This window comes from Phascolarctos cinereus, unplaced genomic scaffold (genome assembly GCF_003287225.1).
Source record: "Phascolarctos cinereus isolate Bilbo 61053 unplaced genomic scaffold, phaCin_HiC Scaffold_8;HRSCAF=390, whole genome shotgun sequence".
Lineage (NCBI taxonomy): Eukaryota > Metazoa > Chordata > Mammalia > Diprotodontia > Phascolarctidae > Phascolarctos > Phascolarctos cinereus.
This window is the reverse complement of record NW_027556291.1, coordinates 50,678,442-50,691,610: the sequence shown is the minus strand read 5'-3', so window position 1 is coordinate 50,691,610 and position 13,169 is coordinate 50,678,442. Positions and strand designations below refer to the sequence as shown.

The following is a 13,169-nucleotide window of genomic DNA, read 5'->3' as shown; positions in this document are numbered from 1 at the left end:
GAAATGGATGGAGTTCAGAGGCTTGATAAAATTTGGAATAAATTTGGCTGTTTATTATACTGCCAATTTTGTTAATAAATTAATCAAGTTAAAATAATAATAAAGATGTAAAATTATTGCTCTCTAGAAGCAGTTTCTTCTCTTGTTATAGTTTATACATTGAACTGAATTGTGCTTCACTTTTGTACTGTTTGACCTATGAAAAATTTAGTAAGTATTTTCTGTTCCTTAAGAATTATTTGAAAGCTTAGGTCTTAATACCATATATAACTTGGATTTTTTTACATAAACGACATAATCCTTCCTACAGCTAATCTTTTCTGGTATGAATTCTCTTTTGTTTGAGATTTGCCACTTGACTCAAATGATACCAGGTGTAAAGTGATTTTTATGATACAAATATCTACTGGGATTTAGATTTAAATCAATAAAAGACTTTTCTTGGAACTTAATGTGAATTTTATGCATTTTTAGATCTAGAAATCTTAACTTAATTAATTCTGTTTTGTAATTCTCTGAAATATGTTGGTTATTGCTACTGTACCTTAGTCTTTTGGCACATGATCAGTCATGGTTTTCAAGTTAATACAGTTCAGATAACTCAAAGCTACTCTGGTTTTGGAAACAAATGAGCTAAGGAGTAGACAGTGAACCCAGTTTTGAGGGTTGTCCCTCCATTATTGGTTTAGATGTCAAAAATGGCAGAACCTCTGGAGCAACTTTTAAGGGCATATACCATATAAAAGATATATTAGAAAAATCTGACACTATTATATTGCATTACAATGTAAATTTTGCTTACAAAACTGTAGTTCCTAGGATATGCTTAAGCATTCACCCATTCTGTGTCATCCAGCATTGTATACTTATCCTTTGAGGGGGACAAGTGACTGTTGCTAGGTCTTATTTGCAAAAAGTTAAGGCTATTTCCTGGTAATTGTTAGAGATGGCTTAGATCTGTTAAAGAAAAAAAAGACTATCTCACCTCCTATCCCCTTCCTTACCCCTTGAAAAACTTGTTTGAAGAGGGCATGTCCTTAGCCCTATTGGAGGGTTTCTTCCTACTGTAAAATTTATATTATTGCTGGAATTGTCTTGAAATTGTTGACTGGGGACAAGTGACAGCCATAATAGAAAATTCTGTCAGCCTCTCAAACCTATCTTGACATTTGAAGAGACTGATGGGGCAAAGTAATGACTGCATAGTGCCTTGGTACCAAATCTATGATCTTATGAAATTTTTTATGTATCTAAGTCTGCAACTTCTCTTCTCTAAAATAATTGCTTTTCTTAGGAGAAATTTTCTATTAGGGAGAACTCACTGGAATTTGCAAGTTACTTTTCTTGCAACAACCTCTAATGAGGATGGTAGTACAAATAATACTATTCCCATTTTATATATAGGGGAAAAAGAGTTTCTTAGTAGTTGTGAACCACACATTCAATGCTATAATTTGACCAAGGACCATTTTCCATATTATGTATGTGTTTACATGTTTACGTGAAAATACTTGACAGTCTGTATTCTCAAGTCACTTTTAAGTTGAATCCCCAAAAGAAGCCAGATATTCTCAGAGACATCAGTGAGGCAGAAAAACATTGCAGAAGAAATAAATGATGTTTCAACAATATGGATTTGTGTAAAATAAAACTTGCTTTTCAATTAACTTATAAAATCAAAGAATCTCTTTAATGATGTGAGGATTTTTCAAGAGGAAGGCAGTATTTTGTTCAAGTGATTGTTTTTTCTTATCTATATATCTATATCCTTGTAACTAAAAGATAAAATTATATTACTCCCTTTGCTTTTCCTTCTGGATCATACTGTTAAGGTTTCCTTTAGATTGTAAGCTCCTTGAAGGCAGAGACTGTCTTTTTTTATTAATTGTATCCCCAGTGTATAGCACAGTGCTTGGCACGTGGTAGGTACTTAATATATGTTAATTAGATTGGATATTGGGTTGGTATTTTATGAAAATGCCAGAAAGCAAATTATGCATCATGGCTATGAATTTGATCCTATCATTTAAAAAAAGGAATGGCAGGTAGTTTGCATACTTTTACTGTCAGAGTCATTGTAAATTGTAATCCCTTCTCTCATCTTTTCCCTTGTAGGAAGAATTTTATTAACTTAATGCTATATGGAATTAATATACCTGATAAAGAGTAAGGGTTGAGACTTGTGTTCATTTTTTTCTAGCTTTGGGTGAGAGCTCCACCTTGTGATCTTTGAGTATATATTTGTATTTTGAATATACTGATTATTTATGAAAGCATGAGGATTAAATTTTGTTAATAAACTTTTTTTATTAATGAAATTCATGCCATTATTATTGCTTCCATAAAAATCCATCGAATTTCTACACAGGGAAAGTAGGTCTTCTCTTAACATATGGCCCGTATCTGCAGTCAAAAAGATGTTACTTGGGGACTTTTCCAATGCAGCCCATTATCAATGTTGTATACAACTGTATTGTATAAATGTACTCAAAGTGAAAAATGTGTTCTGGGGTTTTATGTGGACCAAGATTGACCTTAAAAAAAAAGACTAGATTTAGCACTTACTTTATTTCTTGAATTAAGAATTAAGTTTTCTTTGAGCTAAAACCAGCTCTTGATGGCAAGCTGTAGATATTTTGGAAGAAAACTAAAATACAGCGGTACTTGGAATTTAGTACGCTATGGATTTTTTTTTAAATCAAGACCTGATTGGTGATCTTATTGGTATAGGCAACACCACCACCCCCTCCATCTGCTATTTAGACACTTGGTTGGGGCTGCTTGTAACTTCCCTAAGGGTACATGACGCTAAGACTAGCTCTCCTCTTCGTCCATTGCTAGTTCCTTTCTAATATACCTAGGAATAGATAATGCTGTCACAGGGCAAAGAAGTACTTTTCTATTTTGAAAAAAAATTATTCTTTTTTGTAGTTCACATAAAAAGTTATGACTATAATTTTTTATTTTAATGGAATGAAAAATATTTGGCAAGGTTTATTAATTACAATTAAAAAACAGAGCTCTCTACTGAGAGAGCTCATGCTTGTCCTTATATTGACTTTTTCTTATTACTAAGCATAAGTTTACATAATCTTGCTGAACCTGATTTGACCTGGCAACACTTAGTGAATTCTTCACTAGAAATTATACAAGGAATGCTGTTATATTAAACCCTTTCATTTAGAACTTTTTGGAGGCTACAAAAGCATTACTTATGGCTCCTTTTATCTCTTAAAATGTTAACTCATACAGGGCTTCAAGGTTTGCAAACTTCTTTCATTATAACAAGCATCATTGGACATAAGCAGTGCAAATATTTTCCCCATTTTCCAGATCAGGAAACTGAACTCTTAGAGAGGGTAAGTGACTTGCCTCTGATTATACACCAGATGTCTGAGGTGCACATTGAAGCCCAAGTCCAGCACTCTATACATTATGCCATATGTTGCCTAGTCAGAATACATTTATGAACTGAATCTATATTTAAATTACAATAAATCATGAGATGGCCAGTTTCTTTTCCTAATGCAATTAGGAGTGGGCACATTTATCTTATCTGCTTAAAGTTCTAGCTGGCAGGGAACCTCTACTCACTTGACTAGCTCTCAGAATCTCTCCACACATACACACGAAGTTATTTTTAAATGGAAGTATTTAAATGGTAGTCTAAGAGAACAGTTGTGGATTTAGTCATGTAATGGGCATGTCACTAAATTAGATATTTTTACAATATGAGTACTTTAGGAGAGTGACAAAATTCAATATGGTTTTATAAGACAACTCTTGGATAATTCAGGAGCTGCTTTTCCTAATTTGCAAATTATTCATGCCTTCTGTTTTTCCTTGTCCCTCTACTTTGGTATTAGAATTTTCTAGTTCTAGGGCAGAGGTGTCAAATGCAGGCTTGTAGCCCAAGTGTAAGTGGAACCGGATTAAACTGTAATTGGGAAATATCTAACAATAAATAAAAAATACAATAAAACGTGGATAATATTACATTTTAAGAATAAGTCAGTATACGGCCAGCCAGGATCCTTATGTACAGTTTAGTGGCCTCTTTTCTGTTGGAGTTGAACACCACTGTTGTAGGGTTGAGAAGGACAGGGTTTTCAGTTTGACTTGTTTTTTTGTCCTTTTAAGGCCACTTGCTTAAAGCTTTTGTAGCATCTATATAGTATTTGGTCAAGGAAGAAATAGAAACTCTTGTTAAGTTCTCATGAACCATTGGAAAAGATAATCAGTACATTACTGCTTTGGAATGTTAATCTTAAAGTACTTTTCAGTTGCTAGATAGTAGTAAATTAAAAAGTGTTATGTAACAGGGGATCATCAGCCTCTTAGCTGGAGTTGCCACCAGTTACCAATAAAGCTGTATACTTTCCGCTATGAGTTTCATAGAAACAAAGCTCGCCTATTTTTCTTTTTCTGGTTGTATATTGCTCACCTGCTTAGACTCGCCATTATAACGTTTCTAGCTTTCCAAACTAATCTTCAGTCTTCAACCTTGGAACACCTTACTGCTTTCACTAAGGGACCATTAGTTTCTTATATTTTCTTCTCAGTTTAGCTCAGTCAGATATTTTGGGGGAGCAGTTGAGGTTAAAAAAATATTTCCTGTCTCTCCCCAAACATAGATAGTTGGCTGATTGAATGAATACATGGATGAATGTGTATCTGAGAAGAGTGTTAAGTTTCTTTGTCAAATCAGTTTCCCCTTCTTTACACTTCTAAATTTTCAGAATTTCATATTGTTCCATGTAGTAGTTGAATTTTGTGAAGTTGTTTAAAAAGATCACATGCTGTTATTTAGGGTAGGCTTTTAAAAATCAAAACTAAGAAATAGGAATAATTAACTTTTAAGTTAAATTTGTAATAGAAGCCTTTCTCTTCTATTTTACTTTTATTGTGGCGTTGTACCTGGTTACGACAAAAATGAACATCTAGGTAAAGAAGTAAAGGAGAGGTAAAAAATCCTTTTATTTGCTAAAACAGAAAGCAGTCACTGGTATCTATAGCTTTTGAGTGTGATCATGTTGCTGCCTTCCCTTTCTCAGCTTGGCAGAATAAACATGGCCTCTTTTTCTTTTTTTAGGAATTGTCTATCACAGAAGAAAGAAGTACAGTTGCACTTTGCAAACATAAATTTATGAACACATTATTTCTAATACTGTGGTGTTCCAGAAGATGATAAAGAAATGATAGCAGCTCCAGAAATACCAACTGATTTTAACCTACTTCAGTAAGTAATTTTTAATAATGGTAATTATTAATCTAAGAATTTTTTGGTGTTTTTCTCCATATTTATTGATCCTGCATTGGTAGTGAAAACAGAAGGTAGTATATATGCTTTTAAACAGGCTTTTTAAAATCTTAGATTTACTCTGGAACAGTGATTCCCAGTTCTGGTTTTGTGTCATTCCAATTATTTAAATTGTGACTTATTATTTCAAATAGTGTCACAATTTTCAAAACTAAATTTGATTCTTTTTAATAAAAAAGCTACTATTCCAAGCCTTTGCCTATCCCACCTTCTCAAACTTCAAAAATTATAGTGCCCAGAAATGAAGATGTAATCAATGAAAAAGAGGGAGAATGGCCACTTTGGCATCTTTTTCCGCCAAGAATGTTTAAAAAGACTTAAGTGGTTGTCCTAAGCAGGGTCAGAAGTGTATGATAGTTTACATTCTAGATCCAGATATGTCCTGCTTGTGGAAAACTTAAAAATCTATTGCATTTAAATGTAATTTACAAAAATTTAGTGTCTCTAAATTTAGGAATATATCAGTCATATAATTTAATAAACCTAATTTTTAGGCTAGAAAAAAATAAGCATACTATAACTGGAAGATATTTTGTGTACAGGTTCTAAGAGTTATCCATAATTTTTTGTTATGATTTCTGTGACATTTAGTTTTGTGAGTAAATTTAAGGAATTAGATCAGAATAGAGATTGATAGTGTGGAGTTTTGATAATGCATGTAGATTTTAGAATTTCTGCATTTTGGGTCTTTTGTAATGTCACTAGAATAGTTATAGCTTTCATGTGCTTATTTCACACTATTTTTAGTTTTAGGGGTTTTAATGAGGTTTCCTGTTTGGTTGGCTTGATGGGTGAGAGTGGTTACTTGGGAGAAAAATAAAAGATATTGTTTTCTGTCAGTCTTTAAGATACTTTAAATTTTCTTTGAATTAGCATCTTTAGTAAGGAAATTAGTTGCAGTAAAACATGATTTTCTTAGATTTTTGTGTCCTCATAAAGTGGTAATTACAGTCACTGTTATCAATAACCTTGCCTCCTATAGATAGTGTAAGAATTTAGCAAAGGAAGACACTCTCCCTATCCTTGTGAGATTACTTTATACAGAAAGGAAGAAAGGACAAGGTGTATCTACATAAAAATAACCTTAATGTGAAACTTTGATTCGTTGTTTTTATTGGTCTAACACATTTCAATCATAAGCTTCTTTTTATGGAATGAGAGAGGCAATGTGGTATAGTGGAAAGTGGTCTGGCCAGGCCTGGAAGGACTTGGGTTTAAGTTCTGCCTCAGATACATGCTGACCACATGGCTAAATTGTGGGATCCATAATAGATCTAGAACTGAAAAGACCTTAGAGGCTTTCTAGTTCAAGCCTCTGGAACTGAGGACCCACAGAGGTGAAGTGACTTGCCCAAGGTTACACAAGTAGTAAGTAGCAGAGCTAGGATCAGAACCCAGATTCTCTAAATTAAAATTCAGAATTTTGTACACTGCACCACACTGCTTCTCAGAGTCATTTGACTGCTTAGTCATCTGTTTTCTACACCAGATAAAATCTTCCAGTGGTGGTCACAGCATACATTTTTGATTCAGCTTTTGAGTTTCTTCTTGCTTGAACATAAAAGAAGTATCATCCCATCACGCTACTGAGGGTGGGCCTGCTTAGGAGAGGAGAGTATAGATAATAATACTTCTAGATAGCTTATTTCATTGTATACACTGCAGGCTATTAAGCAACACAGTGAGAGATTGTAAAATTTATTTGACTGAAATATTGAGGACACCTAAACTAATGGATGGTCCTAATATTTGTTCATTTTTGACTGGATCTCAAACCCGTTAACTTCATGGATGGAAAAAACCCCAACAACTTCAACTCAATACATTTCAAGTACTAGTAATATCTAGACAATCTTTGACTTTGCTGTTGTTGCTCTTGTCATGGATGTTTCCTTTGACAAAGCTGATTGAAATTCCTTTAGGTGTAAAGAGTCTTTCTCTGCTCTGTGGTCGAAAAATTCATCACCTAGCTTTCTGACATTAGCTAGGCTGATTCTAAAGACTACAGACAATTGGTAGCTTATATCTGGCTGAGTGTGTGCTTTCCTGGCACAGCCTTTAGGGTACCAGGGCCACCTCCATGCCACAATGAACTGTCATCACAGGAGCTTATACTTATGTAGCACTTGGATTTTACCAAGACTTTCCCAAACAATAACTGTGTAACATAGAAAATGTAAGTATTAGTTAAGGAGCAGGGCTATACAGCGTCACAATTAGTATTCAAGTACACTATTAGATTTTGAGGTGGAAGAGGTCTGTCCCGTCCAGTCCTGTCATGAGGTAGCTGAGGCCAGAGATCACACAGGTACGATGCAGTTAGAGTATGAACTCAGATATCCTGGTTCCACATCAAGATTCTTCCTTACTTTTAGGTCCACTGTTTTGCCTTATGCCATATCACCTCCTGGCTACTCACAAGTGGCACTTCTTGTAGCTTGTGGGAAGAATTGAAACATCTAATCTTTAACCCAGTGTGACATCCCTCATCCCCCACAAAGGGATGATTAGTTTGCTACACTCTTTAGTCTGTAGTGGAAGTAGCAGCAAAATTGAAGTAGGAGTACTACCATTAAACAGTTTTGTCACTGACCCATCAGCAAACCATTTTTACCCCTCTGGGCCTCAGTTCCTTTTATCTCTCAAAATAAGGGGGTTTGATCCAGGAAATCAGGCTTCAGGCTGTGTAGTTTTCATTGGTTCCCCTCCCCTTGATCATCAGTCTATCTATCTGTGTCCTTTTGCTTGTCAAAATAGATTTTTTTGTTGAGAGAAACAATCTTGCAATTTGAGTTTGAGCTCATAGGTTTTACAGTTGGAAGGGACAGTAGCTAGGTAAGTCCCTGAATTTTTCAGCCCCAGGGATTTGAAGTGACTTGTCTAAGTTCAAAGAACCTAAAGTTCTTGGCATTTTTATACTTGTATACTCCCCCCTGCCACCAGTTTTGCTGTTACACTAGAGGATATGTTAAGAACAGTTAAAGTCTGCTATTGAGGAATTTCTCTGTTTTATGGCTTCCTGTTGGCTGTTTAATTTTGTAGGCTTTAGAAATTTTTCTCCCTAAACATCAGGTGGCTTTTAAAACAGCATGTTTTGGTTTATTTGTCCTTTCTTTCCTAGTAATCGTGTTGATGAAGCTTTAAGGATTTAGCTGAGCCTGTATTTTATATATTAGGTAACAAGTAAATGTTTCACACCTGCTTATTTCTCAGTGACTTAGAAAAGAATAATGCTTTTTGCTGTATTTTCAGAGAAGTTTATGGAACTCTTTCTAGAGCTGAGTGCTAGGCATTTTTTGCAAGTGTTCCATAAATGTCTTCGAGAGAGTGAAGAATCATCTCAAATACTGTGGTTTGCAAGAACTTTTCCAGTTTTGGAAGACTGTAAAGCCTTGCTTCCTGGAGTTAGGGTGGGGTGTTTTTCAAAGAACAGAACTGGAGCTAATCTTCCTAGAAGTTAGCTTAAAATGTATGCTTTTAGTGAAACTGCTGATTCTCTAAGATGACACTCATTCTATTGTCAACATCCCTAAAGCAGAGATTACCACAATGTTCATTAGACTCCTGAAATTCTCTGAAGGAAGACACCAAGGCTAAGGTGCTGATGAATAATAATATTTCATTTAATATTGGTTTGTTAGTCATTATTTTAGATCTAAAAAATCAAAGCCACTACATGACATCTGGAGAAGTATTTATTGTAGTAATAAAATGTAAACAGAAGAAATTTGATCAGAGAAACCTATCTTTTTAGTCTAGTCCTTTCATTTTACTTCCATATGTTATGTTGGTTTATGAATTTTGGGATATTGTGCTTATTTTTGGTTATATTTGGTTATATAAAACCCAGTTTATTTGACTTTTCTGCATGTACCTATGATTTCATTGGTTTGGGGAGCTCCCTCATTAGGAAACTCCCTCTACCAGATATAGGTGTTTTCTTCAGTACATGTAACATGTACAGTTTGTTGACTTTCTATCCATGTCATTTTTATTAAGGATAACTAATGAGAATATAAGCACTAATATTAAGAATTACTAATGAGAATATAAATGTATGTACGCACATAGGTGCATGATGAGTGAATCACTGTGTCTTTATCCTTGTTAAAGTTAATTGCCTTTTTTCTTATAAAAATACAAATTTGTGGAATGCCATTACATAGAGTAGTATAAAGTGCTGAATTTGCAGTCACAGGACCTGGATTCAAATCCCATCTTGTGACTTTGGTCAAGTTGCATTGTCTGTGTCTCCTCATTTTGTTCATCTGCAAAATGATGAGGTAGTTTTGATGACTAAAGAAGAGGTCCCTTCCATGTCTAAATCTCTGATCCTAGCATTATATGAGCCTTGAGATTGTCAATTTCTCTTTATAATTTAAAATAACTCAACATATACAAACTCTAAATATAAAGTGTGATATTTATAATAGACAAAGTTATTTAAAAATAGTATTATAAGAACTAGAAAACGAAACTAATGTAATGAAACATCCTAACTCATAGTTAGTATTTAAGGGTTTTTTTGTTTTTACTTTCTTCTTTTAAAATTTTTTTTTTATTTTTAGGCAATTGGGGTTAAGTGACTTGCCCAGGGTCACACAGCTAGTAAGTGTCAAGTGTTTGATCTGAGGCCAGATTTGAACTCAGGTCCTCCTGACTTCAGGGCCGGTGCTCTATCCACTGTGCCACCTACCTGCCCCCTTGTTTTTACTTTCTTAGACAAAATGAATACTTTTTAAAAGTCATTAAAATGGAACTTTAGGTATTTCTGGTTAATTTTTACATTTAGACTGTTTATGTGGTAGTTTAAAGTAATATCTTATGCAGCATTTAGTAAAAGGAATATTTCATGGATGATTTTATGGAATTTTTTACTTTTAATGACATTTGGGTTTGAGTATGCAGCTAAACTTCTGTGACCTGTGAGCTTTTATTTTTGCAAAACAACTGAAATTCGCAGTGCTTTCAAAATTTACTTACTGTGTTCTTACAGGGAGTCAGAGACACATTTTTCTTCTGACACAGACTTTGAGGATATTGAAGGAAAAAACCAAAAACAAGGCAAAGGAAAAGTATGTATAACATTCATATTACCTGTGTTGTGGATTTTGAAGTAATTAAATATTGGTGTTGGCTGGAAGTAATTTAACGTTGATGAATATTTGGGCCAGGAAAAAAAAACTATTAAAAGAATATCCATGTAATTTTGTTGACTGCTTTGTTGTATTTTAGCTAATTGGTCTATTTCCTAAGTTTTGCTAATGAATACAATGTATTTCACCTTCAGAACATCAAATAACTTCTGCATCTATAAAATGAGAACCAATAAATGTACATCCTATTTTTAGAATGTTATCTTTTTGAAAAAAACGTATTTTAGTCTGCTTAATTTATATGATAGTTTTTGTTGCCTTTATGTGTTTGCTTCAGTTTTAGGTTAAATTTTTAGAGTGCTTAGAATCAAGGATTCTTTATTCTTGCTCAGCTTTTTGACAAGTAAAATAACCTTTTTATTATAGTGAAAGTTCAACTGTAATACTTGCATATTTACATTTGTGTCTGTGCACATGTACATATTTGAGGTTCAAAAGAAAAGCGTGGTACTTTAGAGCTGATTTCATGGATGAAGATTACTGTAATTTCCTTTACCAATACGGATCATACTCCCTTTACTCTTTCCCCCTTTTAAAGTCAAATCTCGTTGGTTTTTTTTTTAAATGAAGAAAAATTATTTTCTCGCCCCACTTCTACCACATTGGCAGGGGAAAAGATCTTTGTAACAACTTTTTGCAATGGCCACATGCAAAAAAGAATCTCATTTCTTCATGCACTCTGAGTTTCATAACCTCTCTCTAGTACAGTACTTCATCCATCCTCTAAAATCATGGTTTGCCATTACTTTGATCAGATCTCTCAAGTATTTGAAATTTGTTTATCTTTATGATGTTATTGTTACTGTATAAATTGTTCTTCTGGTTCTGCTCACTTCACTCTGCAGTTTATGTAGGTTTTTGTTGGGTTTCTCTAAAACTGTCCATTTCTTCATTTCCTTCAGTGCAGTACAGTTTCATTGCAATTATATACCTTCATGGTATGTAGCCATTTCTAAATAAATGTGGACCACCCTAGAGTCCAGTTTCTTGCTACTACAAAATAGCTGCTAAATTTTTTGTATGTATTTCCTTGATCTCTTTGGGATATAGTCCTAGGAATGGTATGGCTGGGTTTAAATGTTATACGGCTTCCCTTTTGCTCTTTAACTTATGCTATTCTTGTCTGTTCTTTTCCATAAATATTACATATAGTATTGTTCAAATCCTGGTGGACTAAGTACTACTTGTGTGACTTTGGGCAAGTCACTTCACTTCTCTCAGGGTCTCTGTTTCTTCCTCTGTAAAATGAGGACTTTATTAGATGGTCTCTAAACGTTCCTTTTATTTTCTAAGGAACCTAAAGGTTCCTTTTATTTTTCTATCATCTAGTTTATTTCAGGACTTATCAATAGTATTTGGTGTTTGTATTTATTTAAGCTACGTGATGAGTCCAACTCCTTTTCTAGTCATGTAAAGAATCATAGAGATTCAGAGCTGGAACAGGGATGTTATACTTAATATACCTGTTATGTCTGAAGTGAAAATTGTCTTACTTATTCCCACTATGCTCTTTCCATTGTTTATCCTTGGTCTTATTTCTCTCTTTTTTTGGGTGGGTGGGGGCTAAGATTCAGAACCATAAAGAATCATATCCTATGCAGTAGCCCTTCCTTATTGATTGGGGGAGGCCTGGGGATGATGGTGGGATATGCTGTGCAACAAGTACAAAGATAAATACAATTAAATGGATCTTTGATCTCATTGATGTGTGTATTCAGCTGTACCATGACCATTCAGTCAATCAGGTTGACACAGGGGCTCCACCTAGTTTGGTTTATTTTGACATCTTGATGATACCATTTGAGTCCTACTCTCTTACGCCTTCCATGTGACCAGACCATCTTTTTCAGCACACGTTTCTTTGTTAACATCATTCATTCCAGTTTTTCTTTTCCTTAGTTCCTTGTTTATTATATATTGAATCTTCTTTCCTCTGTGTGCCTCTTCGCCTTCTGACTGATAAGTTCTTCTAACACTAGTGTTCTATAACTCATCAGCTTTCAACACTAGTATAATATTGATATTAAAAAGATAAGCCTTTGTTTCTGGGAGAAGTTTGGGCTCTTAAGTTTCACAGTTTCCCTAACGTAATTTAGTCTGTTTTCTTCTTGTTCAGTCCTGGGCTCAGCTCTCATCTATTTGCAAAATGGATGAACTCTAACTGCATGCATGTCATAATCTTTATAATAGGCACTGTTTTTTTGAGTGGCTGTGGATCTCATTGAGGTTTTATAGTGATTGATATGCGTATGTAACATCCAGTCATTTGATGAGGGAAGACTGCATTTTGGAGAGTTAGGTCCTAAGAGTTATATGCATAGAGATGACAATTGAACCCATAGGAACTAATGGGATCCCTGAGAAAGGACCCTTGGCAGTCACCCACTGTTACGTGGTGAGAGATGAATGTTGATCTGACAAATGAGGCTGAGAAATTGATATCAGAGAGGAAGAGAACTAGGAATCTTAGAATCTCCAATGTGGAAGAGACTCCAGAGGCTGTCTAGTTGAACTCAAATCTGACCAAGAAGTCCCTTCCACAAACTGAACAAATGAGATCTAATCTAGGAACACATGGGTCATCCCCAATGTTACGTTTCACAGAGATCAGCATGGATGAGGACTAAGAAAAGGCCATGGAACATTGTAAAGAGATGTTTCAGGTGACTGGTATGAAATAGCTTGAGATGCTA

The 13,169-nt window shown here is 34.5% G+C and overlaps 1 protein-coding gene across 2 annotated transcripts in view; it reads left to right on the top strand.

Moving 5' to 3' along the window:
- STAG2 (STAG2 cohesin complex component) overlaps positions 1–13,169 on the top strand; it is a 124,448-nt gene that overhangs the window by 38,987 nt on the left and 72,292 nt on the right. For both annotated transcript variants that reach the window (XM_078147903.1, XM_020976354.2), the window contains exons 3-4: positions 5,093–5,239; positions 10,317–10,395. In XM_078147903.1, coding sequence (XP_078004029.1) covers positions 5,196–5,239; positions 10,317–10,395 — 123 coding nt within the window. In that variant the 5' untranslated portion in view covers positions 5,093–5,195. The remainder of the gene's footprint in view (positions 1–5,092; positions 5,240–10,316; positions 10,396–13,169) is intronic.